This window comes from Vanacampus margaritifer, chromosome 1 (assembly GCF_051991255.1).
Source record: "Vanacampus margaritifer isolate UIUO_Vmar chromosome 1, RoL_Vmar_1.0, whole genome shotgun sequence".
In the NCBI taxonomy this organism is placed as follows: Eukaryota; Metazoa; Chordata; class Actinopteri; order Syngnathiformes; family Syngnathidae; genus Vanacampus; species Vanacampus margaritifer.
In genome coordinates, this window is record NC_135432.1 from 30,209,028 (window position 1) to 30,232,514 (window position 23,487).

The following is a 23,487-nucleotide window of genomic DNA, read 5'->3' on the forward strand; positions in this document are numbered from 1 at the left end:
AATCTCCAGTAAAGCCCCTCAAGCATGAATGTATTTTACATTAAAAATCCTCAAGTTCACCAATTGCAACTGGGGTGCATCCATGTTTATGGTGCATCTGTACCCCTATGTTTGGTAAGGGTGTCTTACATTTACTTGCACGTTCGGTTAAAAACTTATTGGCCTGAGGCCACTTAAATTATATTTTTTGCCACATTCACCCTTTGTTTCAAAGATGTTCGTACCTGTGTGCCCAAAAAATCCTGGTACCATTTACTCCAATAGTGACAATTGCTCTACTGGAAAAGGAGTTAACATGTTGAGGAAATTCATGAGATCAAACTGAAATACAGTTGAGATGACACACAACAAATGTGAGGATTTGTACATTTCATGTGTGAATCATTTTTTAATTTTAATCAGTTTGTCATATTCTTTAGTAGTCATGTTATCCTAATAAAACTGAAATCATGTCAATACTGCAACTGCAGTCATAAAGAGATACACGTTTAGACATAAACCCACATGTACCATAAATAGTGCATTGCGGGCTTTATTTCTCAAGTAGGCGATGAAATGAGGCCAGGAACCTGCTACATTTGAGAAGCACTGCCAATTCAACATATGCACAGAGACTACAAAGAAAATGATTTATTCACAAAGCCATGAAAGGTTAGACATCGTATACAATTCAAAAACAGTTGTGTTGCTTCAGTTTAACCATGTAAAAAAAGAAAGAAGAAGTGTATCCACAGACATGTCCCATGTGGCCAGTCTCATACTCTCTCCAAGGCCTCCAACATTATGATGCTGTTACCTCGGATGACCTAAGACATAAAAGAAAAAGTTACACATTTTAGCAAGACACGCACGCAATAAGTAACAAAGCCCAACCCTTTTCCCAGAAGATATCTTCATGGCTGCAAATTCATTATTGGCTACATCTTTAGGTGGTGCAACTTTGGTCTAAAATTGATTTCCGATCTAGGTCCGCAAAGTCTCAATTCAAAGATGACTCAAACACTATCCCACATAATTTTTTTTGTGGCGTTTGGAGTGTTTAAAGGGATTTTATGTCCCAATCCACAATAAAAATAGCTTGGGAAAAAATGTGTGACTGTTAAACCTGTTCAATATTTGTGATCTGAATTCCTTATGTGTGTGTGTGGTAGGGCTGCTACAAACACTCATCATTTATTTTTATGGTTAGTCGAATAATTGCATCATATGTAAATGGTAAACCTAGTGTGCCAGTAGGCAGCTGCTCTATCATTAGCTTCATTAATGTTTCAGGTATGTGAAAACGAAAAATAAAGTCAATTAAGATGAGAGTAAATTAAACTTTCAACTTGTACTTGCATTCCTGATTTATTTGTATGATAGTACAAATTAAAATGAAGGCGGTACTTTGGCCTTTAACATTTTTGGCTGTAAATGTTTAGTGCACTTTAAAACGGAACAAACACTACTAGTACAAATAAAAAACAGGAACTGGGAATAACTTTTCATGGATAAGGTTGTTTTTTCCCCATAAACTACTGTATCTGGATTAACAGTAGTGTTGTTCCGATACCGTTTTTTGGCCCCCGATACCGATACCCATCTTTGCAGTATCGGCCGATGCTGATACCATACCAATACCTAAGTTATTGTTTTTTCTCAACATGTAAAAGCTGTCCTGCCATTGGTTCAGAGCATTCAAGGGCCAATAGGATATCTTGGCTCGGCATGCAGTGAACATGTCACACATCAGTGAATGTCGTGCATGAGCAAAACACAAGATGCTGCATCCAAAGTCCTACGTATATTAGCATCGGAATTAATGGGGTCGGCATGATACTTGTTAGTACTCACTGATACCACAGTATCGGGGCTTCTGCCGATACCAGTGTCGGTATCGGAACAACACTAATTAACAGCAATTGCTTTGACGTTGACAAAAAAGTAAACCTCATAAAAGTCAGTTGAGAAAATGTGCATGTTCTGATTTATTTTAAATGTACAGTTGAATCTCGATTTAATGGACATAAAATAGTGTGCAGTCCACTCAAAATGCCCCTTTGGACAGTAGTCAAAAGTCTTACATAGTTGCAGAAGTGGTCGCTGTTGGCACTGTGGCACGATCAACAGAGAGTTGTGCCTGTGTTGTTTAAGATGCAGACAGTAGATGCAGCCAACTGAGTACTACATGAAGGACTATTCAGGGCCACAATGGGATGATTAGCTTCACCCCATCTTGACCTTTGAGCAAGCACACGACAATGTCAAAGGAGAAGTAACGCTGAATGTGTACTGACCACCATGCCGATGGTATGCTGTTGTCCTCCTTGACTCATTTCCAGACAGTCATCCATCACCAGGTTCATGAAGGGGTCAAACCCGCGAAGGATGCCCTGCACATGTCTGCCTCCGTTTAACTTAACTAAAACACACAGACACAATCATATGCATTTTTAAAAGACAGATCCTGCTGGAATACCGCATTTCAGTGCTGGGCGATTAATCGACTTTAACAAAAACATGATACCCATTTATACATTAGCAATAGGTTAATGACACATTGGAACGTCCATTTGTCCAGGTTAGGTTTGTTTGTTTTCCCCGGCGCTGGCTTCCTGGTAGTGATGGGACGAACAACACTGGCGCGCCAGCACTGTGCCGAGTGTGCAAGTGTGAAACCCCGTATCGGTGCGTGTATCGCTTTAATAAAAAAATCACGTGACCGAAACAGGACGTGTGTCGTTTGGATGTGCCGCGCCAAATTGTATTTATAGGTAGACAAACTGTATCAACATGTTGCGTGTTTGTTGGATGGAGATTAAACTGTTTGCTGTTGCTGTAAATTTACCTGTACCTGTGCCTGTTGGATTTTTGTTTGCTTCCACTCATGGATCGTTCTAGAAAATTTTCACAAGTCTGGAATCATTTTGATCAAAGAAAGTATTCACACCTTTATCAACTGGCACTTAAATATTTATGCACGCCAGCTTCCTCTGTTCCCTGTGAACAAGTGTTCTCTAAGGCAGGGGAACTGGTGTCCAAGAGGAGAAATCGCCTTGGAGCAATCACACTTCAAAAACTTTTGTTTCTCAATAAAAATGTATGACAGAGTCTATTTTTAGTGTGTTATTACATATGGTTTAAAACTTTTAACAAAATCCCATACAGAAGTTAAACATTTTAACTTTTATTTTTTTATTTTATTTATTATATTAATATTATTTTATTATATACAAATTTGCTATATTTTACAAGCCAACTCATATGAGCATCTAATAAACAACTCAGCAAGCAAATGGACCAACTGAAATTATACAAAGATGAGATCATATTTTAAGTAAAAGACTAACAAGTGAATAAATAAAATGTATTAAATTTATTTTATAAATATAAATTCATAAGCTAATATTAAGGTTTACAGCATGCACGTTTTACCATCTTATTTTCATTTTGTTTATCTGCAATGATTTTAGATCTACAGCAGAGGTCACTATTGAGTGACCAACACAGTGTCAATAGTTTGTGTAATGTGTCAATACACTCCTTGAGGTATCATCGTCCCATCACTACTTCCTGGTTTCGTCACAGCTGCATATCACGCCCCAAACACAATGTCGCTCTGTGATTGGTCCGAACCATCGGTGGAAATCAACGATACAACAATACAAGATGTATTCTCCAGAGTTTGTGAACTCACAAATACCGCGAGAATTCATCTTGCAGAGCAAGGTTAGAGCAAAATGGGGGATGGGCAAAATATCCACTTGGAAATAAATATTTCTGTGGAAGTCGATGTATGTTAATGCTTGGGGAAAATAATGTCTGGAAGAACTGTTTCAAAGTTGGTCAGCAGGAGTAAAAAAAGAAGATCCCAGATGCAAAAGGGTGGCATACCAGTCATTTTCGTTTTCCATACTACACAAAGGAGGGGGAAAAGGCGATTTTTGTTGATAGTAAATATAACTGAGATTTTAGTTTATGAGGCTTAATCAACGGCCCTACTATGTATTCACGTCAACGTTCGTAAGTATTTTTGGGGGGGCTCAACCTAATAACTGTTAATACGGCCCAACGCATTTGCCTACGGCTCTCACTAAGCAATACGACAGACAATATTGTCTTACCGCAAAGACAAATTGAATCAAATCAATGTGGCGTACTCACGTGAAAGCTTCTTGTCCATGAACCTAAAGGAAGACGGGCAATGTTAGTTCACGTTTCAGAAGCCAGGAGAATGTATTACAAATGCTCGGCGAACGCTAGTTAGCTTTATTTCGCTCTATTTTAAATGGCGCGGTGGCGGCGCGGTCAGTTTAGCCAAATAGAAAGGTCTATTTACAAGAAAAAGGAAGCACAAAATAAATTCTTTCAACGTGTCATGTCTTACTTTTTCAGCTCGGGAGGGTGTGCTTTGCTCATTTTGTCTTTGTTTCTTCACCTGTAGACCGAAATAATCGTTGCCTTTTCGTCTTAGAGACCCGCAGGAGGAAACGTGCGCTTGGCAACCGGAAGTCAAGCTACTATTCCTTCGTTTGAGTATAACTGAACCTGATAATATATTTAAATTGGAACTACTGCCCTCTTCTGGATTTGGTTACCCATTACACACCTACGGCATAAATCCAAATGTATCCATCCAGTGGTGCTCAAGGACCACTTTTGGAGGATGCTGGCGTCAACTTCCGCGTCGTCACATATGAGCACAGCTGGAATTTTAGAATTGGAAGAAGCTTATAAAAATAAAGACTATAATGTTGTTTATACGGGACATTTTTGTCACCTTACCTAGCAAAAGTGGAAAAAGGCAGCCGGCCCGGGGTCATTAGAATCACACCCCCTTACTAACTGCGCCCAAGTCCAGACTGGATTTATAAAACGAACTGACGGACCATCCAGAGCTGCCAGGGGGTTTAGACTCCCACTTACATACATGACAACTATAATTAGTACGTTTGGTTCGAGCCCCATTTTTATGGTGCTCCAGCAGTATAATGCACTTTCCCCCTTGAGGTACAACATGAGGGGACATTAAATTCAACAATACAGTATTTGCCAGATAAAAAGACTAGTATCACATCTTCTGAAAGCAGTTTAATGATAATTGTAGTGAAGAACCACAAGCAAGCCGTTTGAAAACAGTAGCCAGTCAAAAATACCAAATCACACAAGTGGTGGGACACACGGTCTGCATAGGCAGATGCTCCACTTAGTGATTTATAAAAGGTATTCATTTAGATAGAAATATTAAAAATGGCCACATGATGGAACCCTGCAAACAATTAAATTGCTATTTACCTAACCTGGGATTGATTGATGGTTGGTTGGCGAATGTGTGTGTATGTATATATGCATGTAAATCTGCATCCACCCAAAAGAGAACACAGATCATTTTGCTTCAAAATAACAGGTGATCATTACCCAATGGGTCAATATCACTATAAAAGTGCCTTTGGTGCCCCTATCAGAATCACTAAGGAAAAATGAAACTGTAGCAGAATGAAACTCTGGGGTCTTATTATAAATGGGCTAACATAAGTGTTTCCTAAAGTTAGTCGTTTGTTTTTTTTACCATACAGATACATGCTGTCCCTCCCATTGCCGTTTACAACAGAATGTGGTGAAAGAATGCTAAATAAATATTTATTTTTTACATGGTTTTGTCCATCACATCTAGGCCATTTTCATATTTATACTGAACATTTTGCATGTTCCTGAAATTGCAGTCCAACCTGGCCTTATACTGACACTTTTAAGAAACACATTACAACCAGAATGTTGTCTTTCTTCAGTGGAGGCTGAAACAGCAAATAGATGCAGAACAAATATTAATGGCCATGATGAAAGAACCAACTGATATAGAAACTTTTTAGAAAATCTAAATATACTGAAACATTTTGCTGTTATCTTGCTCCATCGTTTGCTTGGATTAAGTTATCAAAAAGTATACGAATTTGGCCAATAGTGATTTTGAACAGCATAACATCTACGTAAAACCACAATATTACCAAAAAAACATAAATTTGGTGAAAAGGGGGAATTCTTGAAGGCACCTTGTAGTGATACTGTAATCTGTTTTCAAGCGTTAAACACCCTGTAGCTGTTTGTGAGCACGTTCCACTCGCTTTTCCATGACAAGCCCCTCAAGCTTTGTTAGGCTACGGTTTGGAGTCCTCTTCATCCCTGGCTTTCAGGTGCTCCTGGCAGTGATCAAGGAAGGAGTTCAGTGCTGAGAAGCCCTCCTGACAAGGCACACAGTGATAGAAGCGCTGCCTCCTTGACACCGGACGCTCAAAGGTGTCCATCTCCTCCGTGCACACGCTGCACTCTCCCCTCACCATGGATGCGTCGTGGAGCTCCACATGCTGCCTCAGATGCGACTGCAGAGAAAAAATCTTTGTGCAGGAGGGGCACGGAAACTCTCCTTCCACTTCCACATTGTCATCCTCCTGCTTCTGCCTGGGCCGCCCTGGACCGGCTCGTACAGTCTTGCCCTGTGCAAGGCTGCCTTTAACATCGTTTGGTCTGTGCTCTGGTAAATTGGTGTTTTTAGTGTCAGGTCCTGTAGCCTGACCTTTTTTTATTGCACTGAGACATGAAGCGGCATTGTAATGTGCACTCAGAGAGAGATGATGAAGGAAGAGCTTGCCGCATATCTTGCATGGATAGGTGTTTTTCCGCCTGCGTTTGCCTGCTGTCGGTTGCGTCTCACTCACTGATGTTCTCTCCATATGTGATTTTATGTTGTGCTTCTCTTTCCTGTGCATGTACATCTTAGAGGCATGCCCGAAGACCATGCTGCCGGAAGCACCACTCATAATCTGCTTTTTTGGACAGGATTAGTCAATCTTTAACATGATCAGATCTTCGCAGAGGTTGGTCTCCTTATGGCGTTGTTTTCTTGCCTCTGTGCAGACGGTTCTTGAACAGAACTCTATTTGTCAGCCTGCTTGAACAAGTCTGGACTTTGTTTTCCTGCTGAATGACTTCTAGACCCTTTTGTGATCCCAGCTGACTCCGTCCACACACGTGCTGTGAATACACAAATTAGATTAAAGTCGACGTTCTCTTAGAAATTAAATTTGTAAAAACAAATATTTATGGAGCCACAGTATTAATTCGATAACTAAATTAAACCGTACTGCAGCTTTGTGTACGGTCTTCGCCAAACTTGCTAGCTTGTCGACTTCTCCCTCTTCGACACGTGACAATATTTATCTAAATCTACAAATACAGAAACACCGTATGAATGCACTATTCGAATCATACGAGTTTAAAGACCATCTGTTCACTTTGCTACCACCAGTGTGTGGCTAACGCTAGCAAAGCAGATACGTTGGGAATAAGCGACATCCTGGACAAAACAAAACTTACCTTAAGAATCAAACACGCGCAGTTGCACAGCTTGGTTAGTCCAACAGAACAAGCGTCACTGTATGAAATGGGAAATAAACACGTTTCCGGCTAGCGCCAATGCCACTGCAAACATGAAAAGCAAAGTTTGAGGGGGCGTTACTACATTGGACGACTACAGTGACGTCACTTGCTCATATCCAACCAGCGGTTGGGACGTTACTCTTATATTTGTTTACAGTGACCTCAACCGTCAATACAGAAATCTAAAATGACCACATTACATTGAGTCTCTTAAATTTGTAAACAAGAAAGGTCAAAAGATTTTGGAAATATATTCAAATTTATTTGAAGTCTGTCTATTAAAAAAAAGTATTTACTTTTATTATTACCATATTAACTAATTCACTGCCATTGACGGCTATAAATGTCAAAAATTAATTTCAATTTCAATTAGTTTAGCATTTGTTCCCACTTTTGTTAACAAGACTGAAGAAAATTGTACATTTTGAACAGATATATAAAATTTGTGATTAATTGTGAGTTAACTAGTGAAATCATGCAATTACAAAAAAAAAATACGCCCCTAATTTTTAATAATCTTTTCATTTTTCTTTAAAAAAAAGGAAAAGATTATTAAAAATTAGGGGCGATTACATTTGTTAATCATAATTAATCGCATGACTTCACTAGTTAACTCTTGATTTATCACAAATTTTATTATCTGTTCTAAATGTACAATAAAAACATGTCTAGGTTTTCATACTCCTGTTAAGAAAATTGTGAACAAATATTAAACTAGTAGAAATAGTTCAAATTAATTTTTGACGTCTATAGCCGTCAATGGCAGTGAATGAGTTAATATATAATTTTGATTTATGATGATTTAACACTAAACTGGAATGTATGAGTATATATTTTTGTTAACAAGGAATTTAACTGAAAATATAAATAAATAAAATAACCACACAGACAATATGATTGGTCGAAATTAAGATCGGTCGTTTAATATAAACAAGTAACACTACAGCAAATACTGTAATAATTCAATTATTCCTTTAAGGCTTAAGTAAATGTCTGCTAACTCAAAAGTGTGTATTGACCCAAATACTAATTTGGCATTGATTAAACAGAAACAGACATTCATGAACATGTTTTGACTTGGTCAGCAAGTAGATCACAACATTACAATGGACAAAATTGGGAAAATTATCATGGAATGAGCAATACCTTAATGGTAGGCATGAGGGGGGAAATGTACCTGAATGAGTAAAATTCAGGTAGGGAATATATTTTAGCACCCCAAAAAACAAAAAACAAAACTGGCAGAAAATAATGCAAAAACTGTACCAAAATTTAACTTCAGTACAAATATACAAACACCTCACTTAAAACTTTGTGGTAAACTGATGTTGGAAAAGCCAAATGATTCCTGAAAACTAATCAAAACCTTTCTTTGAATAGCTGCCATAAAAGCCAGGCATCAAGTCAGAACAAATTCAACATTAACAATACCACAACTAAATATTTACTTAAAAAAAAAATCCACATTTAATAGAGATGACCAAGGCCTAAAACTGTTACACCAAATTAAATTTTGCTGTTAAAATTCTCTCCTACAAAGACGTGTGACCTACAACCCCAGTTCCCATTCATTACCAAATCTTCTGTATTATTTCAAAAAGTGGGTACAAGGACAGCTTGGCCCAAAAGAAAACAAATAAGCAGCATAACTGATGACAAAGCACGTTTTGACCATGTGAACGTGGACCTGGTGAGATCACTGCTTCCGTCTCATAAAGGTACAGCTTCCTGGGGAATGTCTCTGAATGTGAAGGTGAATGTCACGACAGTACATTACATTACAAATGTATCATCACATACAGTCAGCAGCGCTACGGTGTTTCCACAGAACTGACTGTACTTTGACTAAATTAAGTTGAAATACACAGTACTATTGACTATGTTGCTGAAAGATGTCCCCTACATTTTACCATAAAAAAAAAAAGCTACTCAAGGGATGAGGAACAACCCCACCTGAAGGTTTTCAGATTAGGGGACAGCTACTCTGAGCCATCTGAGTCATGCCACTCCTGCGGTGTGTTACGGTTTTGCTGGTGTCAGGAGGAATCCTCGTACCTCCAAGAGCATTTTTTGTCTCATTTTGGACACACCAGCAATGCAGTATGGTGGCAAACAAGAGTGGCATGCCAACCGGGTGGATGTAGAACCCCCAGGCAAAAGATTATGGGATCACTGCTCCCAGAGGACGATCATTTGAATAATTTAATGTTTAACTTTGGAGAGCAAAGGCAAATCACGGATGTTCCATATATTTTGTTTTATATAAAAAATGCCACTATTCTGGTTTGAAGAAAGTTGTTGTTTGTCAGTCACATTTAAAAAAAAAAATAGCAAATAGAAAAGATCAGACATTTCAGTATAATACTACATGGGTTTGGGAACCACTTGTTTCTTAACGACCCCAACTGAAATATTAAAATACACAATTTGAAAACCAATGTGTTACTTCAACCACACAGTATTAAGTGCGCTACATTAGCCTGATGGTTAAAGGCCCTAAAAATCCCAAATAAACCACATTTAAAACGAAAATGCTTTCTGATACTTTTAGTAAGTTGAAATGCAACATCAACAGAAAACTATTAGTCCGCTACTCTTAGTTTATACATCTGTTAATGCAATAAAACAACATATCTCATTCTAAAACATGATACATTTTGAGATTCAGTGGCACTCTCTCTTGATTAGCCGATTGTGCATTGCAGATAATTCTGACCATCCATTCATCCAATTTCTAGCTCCCTTATTCTTACTTGAAGTGAAATTTATCTGGAGGGAAAGTTGGGAGTGACACAGGTTTAATGTAATTTTTAAAAGTTTTACAGTGTTCAACTATTTTGACATATTAGACTTCAAGATCCCAATTTCCTTGCTCACAGCTAATATTTAGTACTTATTAAAACAATAACTTAATAATAAAATCTGTAAAAATATCATCTGTACACCATCTTTGATTGAAAGAATATTAAAGACATTCACCATCCTTTCAAATCCTAACATGTTCTGGAAACACATTAAACAGGAGAAACAATCAAGAGCTGCATGTATGGATCAAGATGACAGGTGTGTGTTTGTGTGCTTCGATACTGTAACAGTCCAGTGTTAAATTGCAAAAGAGGATGGCAACCCAGTTCTATATTCACCATTAAGTCAAGTGTGACCTCCACCGTGAGGATTCATTTTCACAGGACTGTTTTTGTGGGCTTATCAGGAGGCTCACAGACATGAAATGTTCAAGCGCTTGTATGTGCTGTAAAGAGGAAGCCTATCTCTTGTAGTGGCTGGGCGCATCTGCAAACATGTACTTCAGTCTGTAAGCTTCAGCCAGAAGAAGGCCAACTTCTTCATTGCCCCAGTGGATTGTGGGAAGGTTCTGCAATAGTATAAGAAGGCCCTGAAGAGCAAAACAACAGATTAGACATGACATCTTTACGATTGCTGTCCCTGTCATTATGCAACATATCTGCGATGTAAAAACGACATTTTGGACAATGCGCGAATTAACCTCAAATTGGAGTCAAATAGACCCACACAACAGATTAGTTTCCTTTTTATTAGAAGATGTCATTATTGGACATTTTTGTCCAGTCACGTCATCGCTGTGACATGTTTGTGTGCACGCAACAGCCCAGTTCATTTTGGACTTTTTTTCTACATGGTCTAAAAAAAATAAAATGAGTACGGTGTCGTCAAGTAGGCCTATTGCCATAAATATGTCACTCCATCTCAGGTTCCATATTCTTTTTTTGAGAAAAAAATTAATTGCAGAAGTGACTGCAGCACGACACAGCCAACCCTCATGTGCACGCGTACCCGGTCCATGCATTACAGTGGTGTATGAATGAAAACCGTGACTGATTGTCCCCAAAATTTGCTAATAACATGTGCTAATAATAGTCTGAAAATATAATGAAACTCACAGTATTGTTTTTTTTTTTTCAGCCCACATTGTAAGTTGGCTACTCCGCCACAGACAAAAGAAAAAAAATTACGTCTCTTCAAAAAACTGAACGTGACCAAAATGTATGAGTACATGTGCAGACATATGTGAATCATAGTCTGGAAATATGAAAACAAAACTCGCAATATTTTTGGCAAATATTTAAGACAGAAGCGCTGCCACACATTCATATGAATAATGCTTTCAAATCTTATACAAAATATTGCGAGTTTTGTTCTAATATTTCCAGACTGTGATTGTCACATGTCTGCACATGTACTCATACATTTTGGTGTTTTCTTGGGCATAATGTGACGGAATGTTTTGTGTCTATAGCTACAGGCAACGGGAGACATCACAACGTGAATAATAATAATAATAGGTTTCATTCATAGTGCCACCATAACGGACCGGTTGTGCACAAACATGGGTTGGCATAGGCTGCGTGTTCATCAGTCACTTCCGCAAACGTCTTCCCCCCCCCCCCTTTCTTTCTCGAAGGAAGAATATGGTATGTCATCATTTTGACACTTAATCGGCTTAAACCTGTTTGTTTTGTTCAGGGAGTCAGATTCCATTGATATTACAATGTTCATATAGCCTATGTCTGCGCGGCAACATCGTGTTGCATTTTGGAGGAATATCATCTGCTTGACTGTCCGTGCGCTGCCAGCTGTGCGTAGGCATTTTGAGCGCTTGTAAAACATGAAATACAAACTAGAAAATATGTTCAACACATGTCTCCAAGATAGCTTTTTGTTTTTGAAATATGATTTCAATGCGTGTGTTGTTGCAGGCAGGGCCTCACTTCTCCAAACAGAGAGCGCTCCGCCTGAACACAAGTGCTCTCTCATCGTAGAGTAAATTTATGAATGGGACCTGGAGAAAAACTTTGCCGATAAGCCTTATGACAAATTATGATGGGATTTTGAGCAAATGACAATGACAACTACGAATAACAACGAATAATTACAACTACTTTCACAACGTTCTGCAACGTTCGCAATTCAGTGGGATAGGGGCTTTAGTGCTCTGTGCTCCCAAATGTCTTTCATCACCATTATTAGGAGTTTGTTTATAAGGGATGGTTTCTTTTTTTCAGTTTTTGGTCATTTCTTGTGCCAGTGTTACAGTGCCACACAGGCCTGTCATACATATGACAGTGTTCTCGTGTGCGCACGCACGCGCACTTTTCTTGAAACAATTCTGTGCTTCTGTGCAGACATTGCCTATAAATGATCTTTTTTTCTCTCCAAACATTCTCATACTGTCTAAACAGGTCCTCATACAGGAAGAAGACAGAGAGCGGCATGACTAGATCATTAAATGGTCAAACTGTCTAGGGCTGGGTATCGATTCAGATTTCCAAAATCGATTAGATTCAGAAAGTCCCCGATTCGATTCAATTGACATTGATTTTCGATTCAGTTAAGGATTTCATGCAGTACGAATTCCTTTTTACATGCAAGACATTCTCAGAAGTATAAATGCTGCCAATTGAAACTTCTTGCTCTTAATTGGCGCATTAGTATGAAAATATATATATGAATATTTACATTTAGAATTTAATCCAATCCAGTTACATTAATCATATATGTTTTATTGAACAAGACCTGATCAAAACAATAAATAATACCGTAGCACTATGTAAATAAAGTGGCAAAAACACTGGGCTCCTCTTGGGGAACTCTGAATAACAGAAAGGCACATTTGCATTTGGTAGCCATATTTAAAAGTATCGATTCGTGGTTTTATGAATCGATATTGGACTATGAAAAGGAATATCGATTCAATATCAATATAGCGATTTTTTTAAACCCAGCCCTAGAACTGTCCAGATGAAGAGTTGGGTATTGCACTTTTGGTTTATGTTTGTTCATAAATCAACATCCATCCGAAAAACTTAAGGCCTTACAGTTTACAATAATTGGTGTCTAAAGTATTTTAAAGTAAATAAGCAGTCAGACTAAAAAGTGGCTAAAAGGCATGCATACCTGAAAGTCAACCATGGAGAGAATTTCTTTGCGCCACTCAATGAGGAAAGCGGCACAGACATACAAGTGAAAGTGGGAGAACCCTTCTGCTTCAGACTGTGGAAAAACAAAACAAAAACAAATGCAACAAACATTTGAAAGTCATTTTTACACAATGATATATACTGTATATGTATTTTTTAGTGCTGTCAAACGGTTTAATTTTTTAAAACTAATTAATCGCACAATTTTCTGTAATTAATTGCAGCTAATCAAATTTCTCTACTTCTACTTTTTTTTTCTTCAATGCTTGCAACTGATATTTACTTGAGTAAAATCTTGAAATTCATGTAAATTCATCAAATAGAAAGTATATTTAGAATCAAACACTATTCTAATAGTTGTATTTGATCCTTGAATAGAACTGGTAAACAAAACAATCACAATTTACTCAAAGAAACAATTCTCAGAACTTCTCCTCGCGTTGCAGGTTTAGTTCCACTCACGAGCACCACACTCCAGCAGCATTGGTTTGCGAGGCCCTGTGGAGGTAACTTGCGCAGGGAACTTTGCTCTGAAATGCTACGCCAAAGACGATTTGAATTTGGCTCTGCAAAGTGCGCAAATTACTTTATAGAGTTCTCCAACAAGCATCAAGCAAGTAAATCAGAATGTAAAGCTACCTATAGTCCATGATTATTCATGTTCCCGCCAGTGACTCCTCCAAGTTTGGCTGCACACTGAGTTAACAGAGTTGATAAAAAAACAAAAAACACATTATCCATCCACCCATTTTCCAAACCACTTATTCCTCACAAGGGTCACGGGGGTGTTGGAGCCTGTAATGACTTTCAATTAACCTCTAGAGTTAACACTTTAATTTTGACAGCCCTAATATATCTTTTTTTTAATGGATCTGTCCACATACTAGATAGCAGTGGCAGATGTCTATGTTTCACGGCTGTGCTGGGAATGCATTGGAATCTTGCCGGAGGAGCTGGATGAAGTGGCTGGGGTGAGGGAAGTCTGGGCTTCCCTGCTAAAGCTGCTGCCCCCGCGACCCGACCCCAGATAAGCTGTAGATAATGGATTGATGGACCTGAATTAAACATGTCCCTCTGGTCAAATTATTTTCAATCTTTTATAGAGATACCATCATTTTTGTCCAGGCCTGTTTCATTAGTTTCTTCTCTTTTTTTAAATAACTTTGTTGACCAACAATTCAAAGGTAATGGCTGATTTTGATTGTTTAATTTGTAATAAATGTACTATTTATTGTTACTTTTGTAAGTTTCAATTCATTACTATAGTATTATTGAATTTTTTGTAACTTTCAAGGGCAGGAGGGCAGTGTCCTAAGCACCATCTACTGATGAACTGCCACTGCTAGACAGACGACATTTGAAACATTTTTACATTTTAAATGATGACTAACATGTCACCTGGTAAGTATCCCAGAGGCGGATTGTGCAGCGCAGTGGCAGCTCCCTCATCAACAGGTTGTTCATCCACCGGAAAGCAAACTGTAGATATTCCACCTCATATTTTTTGAAATGATTGTGAATGTCCTCTAAAAGGTAGAAAACACAAACAGTTTGGTTAAGCTGAGTGAGGCATGTTTATCTTTCAACATGAATTAGCTAGTAAATGTAGTACTTGGGTCCAAAGCCAATATTGTGCAAGGTACGCGCCGAATGTATTTATTGCGGGCCTGTTTTGCAGTGAAAAGAGTGGTTGTTGAAGAACCCACTTACCATCGATCCGATTGACAAGTTCCTCTAAAGCTTTGACTTTGTTCTGGATTCCCGGCTGAGCAAAGGTGTAATTGTCCTAAAACAACAGCAAACTTCACAACCACAGCAAATTTGAAGACAAAATACAAATGCATGTGCAGACCTGTATTCCATCCAGTAGTTTGCTCATACACCAGAAGCTGTCAGCCTCGATGTTCCTCTGAATGTCTGGAGACAGAGCAGCCACTTCAAAGTTCTCCATGTCCTCCACTAGAAGAGTGGATGACAGACACTAAATGACACTTGACTGACCTGCATATCTGATACCAATCCAATTCCTCCTCAAATCCGATTTTTAGGGCTGACTGTCCACACTGTTTTAGCAAGTGTCCAAATCGGATCCGCTCGTGTTCAGACTGGGCCACGTTATCGACCCATCTGATAGGCTGATGCAGCAACCACGTTGTACAGAGGCACTGCCCGACTGGTTCCTTGCAAGCGCGTTAACCGTGTGAGGACCGTAAAATGTACACATTCATAACATAACCTAACTTTTTTTTAAAAAAAATTCATGTCTATGGCTATGACCAGCCAATAATTCTGTTTCTGGGTGCACATGCGAGGAGCCGACAGGACAGCGTTGTCGTCTGTGAGTTTGTCTACAGTAGCATGCGAGGAACCAATCAGGCAGGTGGAACTGATGGGATAGCGCTTGTGGTCTGGCGCATTGGGTTAATTGCATCCCGTAGAGTGATGTCACGCACAGTCAAATCTAATGTGTGTATTTTGGGCTGTTCAGACTGAGATGCTCCGTGCCCAAATCAGAGATGAAACTACTTCCCGAATGTGGTTTGGTTTCAATCTGTCCTGCAAAAATCGGATTTCGTGTGCTTCATGACTGTTCAGACTACAAAAGAACCATCCAGGTGCAATCTGGATGGGCTAAAAATCGGATTTTGGCTGGCATTGACTGAATAAATTCATCATGAGAAATGTACTCAAACATGGCACCATTTTAACAACGCGAATAGTAAATTAATTCATTGATATGTACAAAAGGTACAAAAAGGAGAGGATGATAATTAGCACAAAACTCTCACAGGGATACCTCACTTATATATTAATATACAGTAGTTCATTTGCAGCTCAGTAAAAAGTTTTCAAAAAATTCTATAATTCCTTTGCTAACTGTATTTTACATGAACATATTAAAATAGAGCTGGTTGACAACTTTATTGAAAACGTCACTAGAAAACCGTCAGGTGTGTAAACATTGGACTAGGCTGCACAATTATACACAGCTACGCCAATTACGCCGAATGGAATGCATTTTGCGTTAACCCTGAAAGAATGAAGCCATCGTTTCGAGCCAACACTAAAAAATAAGCCTACTGAGATTGTCTTTTGCGGCGCCGCGTGGTCCTTTCAGGCACAAAATAAACTTTATAGAGTACGAGAGAATCAGGACGTGCAGCTGCACACGCGTTTGCAAATTTTTTCCAAATAAAATTAAGGAATCTTTTCTTTAAGATGTCTTGACAAAGTATGTCAATGCAATAGAGGGTACAGCCGGTCGTGGAAAGGGTATAAGGTAGAAACTAGAAAGGGCATCGGGCGTAAAAACTGTGCCAAACATTTTATGCAAGCCGAAAGTCAAACAATGACAACAACTTACTGACAAACTCAGACAAGAAGACCACAAAAAAAGGCGTGACTAGATCATTGATTCCCTGGACGTAACCACTGGCCGGGTGTCGAATAGCCCAGATGAAGAGGATACGCTCAAACACCTGAAGGCAAGAGAGATGACAATAATGTCGGAAGAAGCCCAAATAAAGTTGAGTTAAAAGTTAGATTTTGTCTATTCATTATACATTCTGGAACATGTGAATAGAAATTCATCTATCAAAGACTTTGGTCCCATGAATGTGCCAGGTACTGTATTACATTTTAACAAGTGGTTTATGAAGGAGGGGTGCATTCTATAACATATTTGCTCAAAACTCCTTAAATGCTAATTGATAGGATGAGCAACATTGTTCTTATGTCTTATTTAGCTTTTTAGTTACCTCTTGCACTACAGGTTGTTGGAACAATGGAATCAGAGGGTTGGTCCTTGGAATATCGATGTGAATCTACCAAGAGGAAACAATAAATAGGCTTAATTCCTACAGTAAGCATTAGGGATGCACCAAAACGAAAACTCTCGGCTGAAACAAAACCCAAGACCGAAAACTGTCCGAAACGTGATAATTTTCTGCACCCTGCCAAATTTGATACTATGCTCAATTCATATAGGCCTGAAAAACAATGAAAAACAATTTTTGGTGCCACCCTTATACCTACTGTAATAGCATAAAATGACATGAATTTTGTTGTGGGCCACTAGCATTCTAAAGCAGCCCTGGTAAACATTACCTGTCGGTATGTGTCTTTGTAGTGCTCATCTGTTCTGGAGTGGTAATATTGCACAATGAAGCCAAAGTATTCCTCCCGCTTCCTTTTGAGCACGAGCTCCCTGCGCTCCTTGTTGGCTGGCAGGTAACCCTTTTTGGGAGCAAAGAGAGGGGAGGGGGGGTGAGTACCTCAAAATAATATGAAATACGATGTGTAATACTACACAATTACTTGTAATGCCTCTTACAGAGAGGAGCCTCCATGTGATGGGACGAACTTCTCTGGGTATGCCTGACCAGCTGTGCTTTCGCAGCTCCTCTGAAACCAATCACAATTTTCAAAAACAGCTACGATGACTCATTGCCACGTGTATGGAGCTGGTGTCCTACCAAGGTCGGTGTTGGCACTAGCCAGCAGTTGCTTGAATTTGTCCAGCCTGCTCTTTTCCCGCACTGTCATGGGAGGGGCTCCTGATGCATTCTGGTCTGAAATGCGAGCCACCAGAGGGATGACGGGCCGAACTGGGAGAGACTGCTGCTTCTGCAGTGTGGAGCGAACTGTGGAAGGTCAAGACAAGCAAATGTTTAAAGATGTGGAATGGCTCACATTTTAAGTGTACATCACTAAAGCAAGGCAATATACCCAATGAGGTACATTGTATATTGTAAATGCCATTTGTAACCTAGGACCATCTCAAACCCATGACAACAGTAACTATGGAAGGTCAAGACAAGCAAATGTTTAAAGATGTGGAATGGCTCACATTTTAAGTGTACATCACTAAAGCAAGGCAATATACCCAATGAGGTACATTGTATATTGTAAATGCCATTTGTAACCTAGGACCATCTCAAACCCATGACAACAGTAACTATGGCAATCTAGGGAAGATACCAATTGCGACACACATACTGTAGTCACTCTATGACTGCATTTGAAAAAGTTGTGTTCAAAAGAGGGAAACTACAGTGAAACCTCCAGAGAAGAAATACCCTGAATTTTAATGTAATTTTGTCATACTAAAGTGTAATCCCTCAAAGGAATCTTCAAACTCAGACTACTTTGTATTTTTGTGTGTGTTGTGCATCACAGAGAACCGGATTACATACATGCAGACATGCAAGGAGAAATATCAGTGAGAAAGGGGTGCATTACTTTGTGCACCCCTTGAGCTGGGGGAGGGGGGCTTGCTCAAAGGCACCTTGACAGTAGCCAGGAAACAGACAAGAATCTCTCCAACGACTAGTTGACATTTTTACATTTGACCAGGTCCCCTCAAATGTTGCTCTTGTATTCGTTTTTATTTCATGTTGTTTGTTGCTCCTATTTTGGTGTACTGTAATTGTAAATACTGCAGTCGTGACAATCTAATTTCCCTAACGGGTTGAGTAATCTATCTATCTATCTATCTATCTAATGCATGTTTGGGTTGAAGAGCTAGATTAGTGACTTAGTTGATTAACGAAAACTAATATAGTACGACTGTCAGATTAAACATAAAGCGGCAGTGCGCTGACGTAATTGACAGCTGACGATGATATAATTGTAACAGCTCCACAAGATTATAATTATGAATCACCTGATAAACTATTCACTGGTTATTCAGGTTAAAAGTAACTATAATTATCTCCTACCTGAGGATGTGCTGAGGTGGATTTCGCTGTTCGACTTGACCACCTTGTTGTTTACAAGCTCGGGCTCAGTGTCCTCCTCTGTTGTGTGTGAAATCCCACTTTGTGTGACACCAGCCGCATCTTGCTTCTCAATGGACAAGAAGAAGCAGATCAGAATTCAATTAGAGTATAATTTCCTGATTTAATCACTGATAACTACTGCAGGAATTACTAGCTAATATTGGTTCCTCTAATCAGAAGTAGGGTTGTTCTAGTCAGAACAGTAATGCAAGGAAATAATATACCAGGATGCACATTCAGTAGTGTGGTCCGCAATTATTTTTCTTGACAGAGACACGGGATATGCAAAAGAGGAATATATGAACTATTACTTTTTAAAGTTCCATGGTTTGAAACTGACTTCAAGTAATGAAATCTGAATCATCTTTAAACACTGAAACACTTAAAATGGCATATTATGAAGCATCAACATCAATTTACTGCTATTTAACTAAGACTGAATATTGTTGCTTATTATTTAAAAAAGTATTTTTTTGTAGATAATCATGTTGGTAGGGATTCTCAAACTGGGGTCAGTGGACCATTGGGGGGGGGGGGGGGCTGTAATATTGTTTATTAAAACAAAACAAAAAACATACCTACATGTGGGGACAACACAGCAGTAAAACAAACATAGTAAACCAATTACTCCTCCCTATTTTAGCATTGGGCTAATTAAAAGCTTATACATGGCTGTGAAGTACCACATAAATTTGTCATCTCTGTATCAGTCACTTTACTCGTGAATCCTTTCATTTGCAGCACTTTGAATTAAATTCATTTTTATTGAGATTTCTCTACTAAATATAGATTTTTATGAAAAAATGGGGGAAAAAAATAAAATTGCCATTAATTTTATGTAGTTTTAAGGAAAAATACTCTTAGCAACCAAAAATTAGGTATGACAAAAAAAATTCAAGGAGTGGAGAGAGGAAGCCCCTCGCCTGTATGCGTACGATGCGTTTGGAGATACGCGTGTTGTGAAGAGCGAGAAGCTAAAATTATTTGCCGCTCTGTCAGATTACCATGAGATGGGTGTCATAATTTTGCTCGGTGTCTTGGATCGGACAAGTGGCCACAAGTATTAACACTGATCAGACCTCGCCCGATCATCGCGTGCTCCCGCCAAGTGCCTTGCCCAACAGCATAGGTGTTTGGGGGAGGCGGGACAAAAGAAAGAGTCCAGGCAGCAGTGAAACAGTTTGTGGACAAGCAGGACCACGGGACATGAGTGCGGGTACCCGTGGGACCGCAACCTGGCATCGCAAGAACGAGCATGCGCCTGAGATCTAAGGCAAGAGTGCACTAGTCAGAGAGTGATGGGCATTTCACTCCTTCTTACTTAGTCAATGTTCAATATTTGCTTAAGTGCATTTTTTGTGAACAGAGCTCGATTCTGTTACATTTCAATGCCAGTGTTCAATGTTTCCGAGAATAAAAAGTTTTTTGCGCTGAAGAGGGATCTACTTGATTTAAGACGCTCTATCATCATATCAGCAAAATAAAAAACATCAACAATATTGTTTATCATTAGAGTTTCCGGAAAAATATACCGTTCTAAAATTTTTTCTTTTTTCTTCAGATTGAGTGGAAATAGCTGCGGATTATAAAATGAAAAGAATGAATGACAACTTCTTGACCGTTAAGGCCCGATATGTTTAAAAGTCATAACCAACTATTCTAGCACCAATAGTTTTGAGTAAGTTACCTTTTTTGTGGAATTGTGATTCAAATAAAGAACTTCATGATTGTTAATCATTTACCTGTCAATATTGCCGAAAGAGAAAGGCAACAATTTTGTTTAAAAAAAAGAGTGAAGCTATAAAACGGCGGCGCTGAATGTGATGCATCTAACTTTTGTGCTGATGCACCAAAAAATAAAAAATAAAAATTAAGTCTTGAGCCCAGAGGCAGATCATTTAAATGTTACAGCTTTCTCATAACATACTTCCTTTAATTGTACAATTAGTTTTGGAAATAACATTTTAGCAACTAGACTCACACCCTATTCAGCTCTCCAGTGGAATAGCCGATTATGTCTTGTACAGCGTGATTGGCTGTTAAATTGTGTAACATATTTCAGCCCACTTTTATAGGAAGTACACACTGGTACTTCTAGCATGGAACTTTTCCTTTGATCTGGTCCACATTATTTATGTTGACCGCACATACACAATTAAGCACCATTTGCGCCCTCCAGATAACAAGATATAAGCGCTCGGGCATTATATTAAGCGGCTACCTGCTTTTGGGGGAATGCAGAGTGCAGTCCTGATGGTAGGGAAGAGAGGGCAGGGGCACCAAGAAAATCGTCATCCTCCTCATCGTCATCAATGTCCCAAGCATCGTTTGTGCTCCGTGCAAACTCATGGAAGCTTGATGTCTTTTTAGACTTGAGATTGTTTAACTTCAGTTTTGCGTCTTTGGGATACCTGTATGGAAAGAAAAGACATGAATTGGTCTTCGCATTTACAAGAAGTGTTGATAGAATGACACTAGGACAAATAACAAAAAACACCAGAGGTTCTACATACCGGTAAATGTCAGAAACAAAAAGTGGGAAATAATTGGCTGTAAACCAAATCAAGCTGAGGCATGGGCCTTGATGAAATGCATTAACGCGGACAACATGACAGCATGCAGTCCATTTGCAGTAAGCACTTACGAGCGTCGCAGACATGGGTCAAGAGGAGGATGCTGTGCTCCATAAACAGGCTGCACGCTGGAGAAGACCACATGTGAACTGCAGACAGGCTCACACAACTTCACTGATACTTTTTGTCTGTGTTCATACCAAGAGTCACGGAGGAAAGCATTTTATCACTTATTTTTTATGCAAAGAAAGTTGACAGACACCTGTCTGCTTTGCTTGGTATTATTATTTCTTTTCATTCATTGATGGGTTGTTTAGCATGTAGTACAGACAAATTATGCACATCCTGTTCTGGTCTAAATCTAAAAAGACACAATTTAAAACCAGGATAAGATTGTAATACAGCAAATAAGATACAATATTTAAATCTTTTTAAGCGTTACTTGCAGAAAACAACTTTTTAAAGAGCTGCCGTGGCTCCTTCAAAGCTACTATCACATTAAATCTATAATCATGTCACTCACTCATAAGATCTTAATTAGAGACCTTCGTGGGTGCAAAATCTCCTTTCGTTGTCTTTCGTTGAAAGGACAGCAAACTCGTTGGTGTTGTTTACTTAAATCAATTAAAAGATGTGAAAAGATGAAATGATGTGACAATGGCAGTGTCTGTCACAAAGACAAAGCAAAGAGCAGGAGTACCTGCTGAGTGCCCCTGTTCAAACACAGTGAATGTTTGGAGTTCCCGTTTTAAGTGTTGTATGTGAGTGTGTAGAATGTGTGTGTTGGTGCCTGAGTGTGTCGAAGGCTGCAACACCTTCAGTGCAGATCCTTTCTGCCTGCCTTGGCAGATGGTGACACGTGACCTATAACGATAGGTCTTATCTTTATAAGCAGAACAGTCTACATTTAGGACAAACAAATGAGTAGGCAAAGAAACTAAGACTGAGACTGTATGTCTCTCCAGGTTAGGAGATTAACAACTGTGACGTTGACATTGGTAGATGGCTAACACTAGTTAGCCAAATTATCCAGTCGGTGCTAGTTAGCCGATGCTAGCAGTCTGCCTGCCAACAAGAGCATATGGCTGGCAACTGGTTAGTGACAGAACACGGAGAGATGAAAGCGACTTGATTTTGCCAGGGGTTAATTTTGTTGTTTTGACAAATACGGGCAACGCAACGACAAAATGGGCATAAAACCTCAAGGTTAATAAATTCAAGTCCACAGCCAAACGGCTCGTCTGCTGCATACAATTTCACCGACGTACTTCCACAAGCAGTTAAAAGCATTAAAGCCAACCAGTAAACGTTACATTTCAAATTAGTGTCATGGTACACGTACTGTATGGTATAGCTACACTACTCTTAAATGTCCTGCACACCATTTACAAGACATCTGAACAAACGGAAGTGAGAGTGGGGAAAGTCCTACCTTCCTGGAACCTTTGCGTTTCTCCTCCAAAAATTGATCCTGTTCTCGGTGGCCATACTCCGTTAAAACAGCACTCCCTTAGGCCGCCATTGACACCGGCTCCCCGCACCAAGCAAGCATGAGGAAACCACTTCCGTTAGCCATTGACGACGACTCGGTTCCCCTGTGCCTTGGCGTGGAAAAGCTGTTCAGTTACAAACGCGACGAAGTGGAAGATACGAGGCGATGGAAGTCGCCATCTTGGCGCACAGACTGAACCCAGGGTTGCGGCTGGTGGGCGGGGCGAACAGGTGCAACACAGGCAGCCAATAGGAGACCACGAGGGAGGGTCC

At 39.3% G+C, this 23,487-nt stretch overlaps 2 protein-coding genes and 1 long non-coding RNA gene across 7 annotated transcripts; all 3 read right to left on the bottom strand.

Annotated features, from left to right (window-relative positions):
* Positions 1–615: 615 nt before the first annotated feature.
* snrpg (small nuclear ribonucleoprotein polypeptide G) lies at positions 616–4,518 on the bottom strand. Of its 2 annotated transcripts, XM_077553366.1 has the most exons (5): positions 4,367–4,518; positions 4,144–4,166; positions 2,277–2,401; positions 2,064–2,119; positions 616–806 (listed from the first exon to the last, which is right to left on the bottom strand). In XM_077553366.1, exons 1-5 carry the CDS (start codon positions 4,396–4,398, stop codon positions 782–784), a joined length of 261 nt encoding a protein of 86 aa, XP_077409492.1. In that variant the 5' UTR covers positions 4,399–4,518; the 3' UTR covers positions 616–781. The 2 variants fall into 2 exon arrangements, with proteins under 2 accessions (XP_077409492.1, XP_077409501.1); XM_077553375.1 differs by lacking the exon at positions 2,064–2,119 and having other exon boundaries at positions 4,367–4,514.
* A 537-nt stretch (positions 4,519–5,055) lies between these two features.
* Positions 5,056–7,509, bottom strand: LOC144047825 (uncharacterized). The gene is made up of 2 exons (XR_013293316.1): positions 7,351–7,509; positions 5,056–7,008 (listed from the first exon to the last, which is right to left on the bottom strand). It is a non-coding gene; the product is annotated as an uncharacterized LOC144047825 (long non-coding RNA).
* Positions 7,510–8,310: 801 nt separating this feature from the next.
* On the bottom strand, positions 8,311–23,437 carry tbc1d22b (TBC1 domain family, member 22B). Of its 4 annotated transcripts, none has more exons than XM_077546990.1 (14): positions 23,156–23,437; positions 21,795–21,851; positions 21,372–21,561; positions 19,091–19,217; positions 17,846–18,013; positions 17,704–17,774; positions 17,478–17,606; positions 17,129–17,194; positions 16,735–16,849; positions 15,223–15,329; positions 15,081–15,156; positions 14,769–14,896; positions 13,348–13,443; positions 8,311–10,807 (listed from the first exon to the last, which is right to left on the bottom strand). In XM_077546990.1, the coding sequence occupies exons 1-14, from the start codon at positions 23,209–23,211 to the stop codon at positions 10,679–10,681; spliced, it is 1,515 nt and encodes a 504-aa protein (XP_077403116.1). In that variant the 5' UTR covers positions 23,212–23,437; the 3' UTR covers positions 8,311–10,678. The 4 variants fall into 4 exon arrangements, with proteins under 4 accessions (XP_077403116.1, XP_077403107.1, XP_077403098.1 ...); XM_077546981.1 differs by having other exon boundaries at positions 19,091–19,214; positions 21,795–21,911; XM_077546972.1 differs by having other exon boundaries at positions 21,795–21,911.
* Between the last annotated feature and the right edge of the window lie 50 nt (positions 23,438–23,487).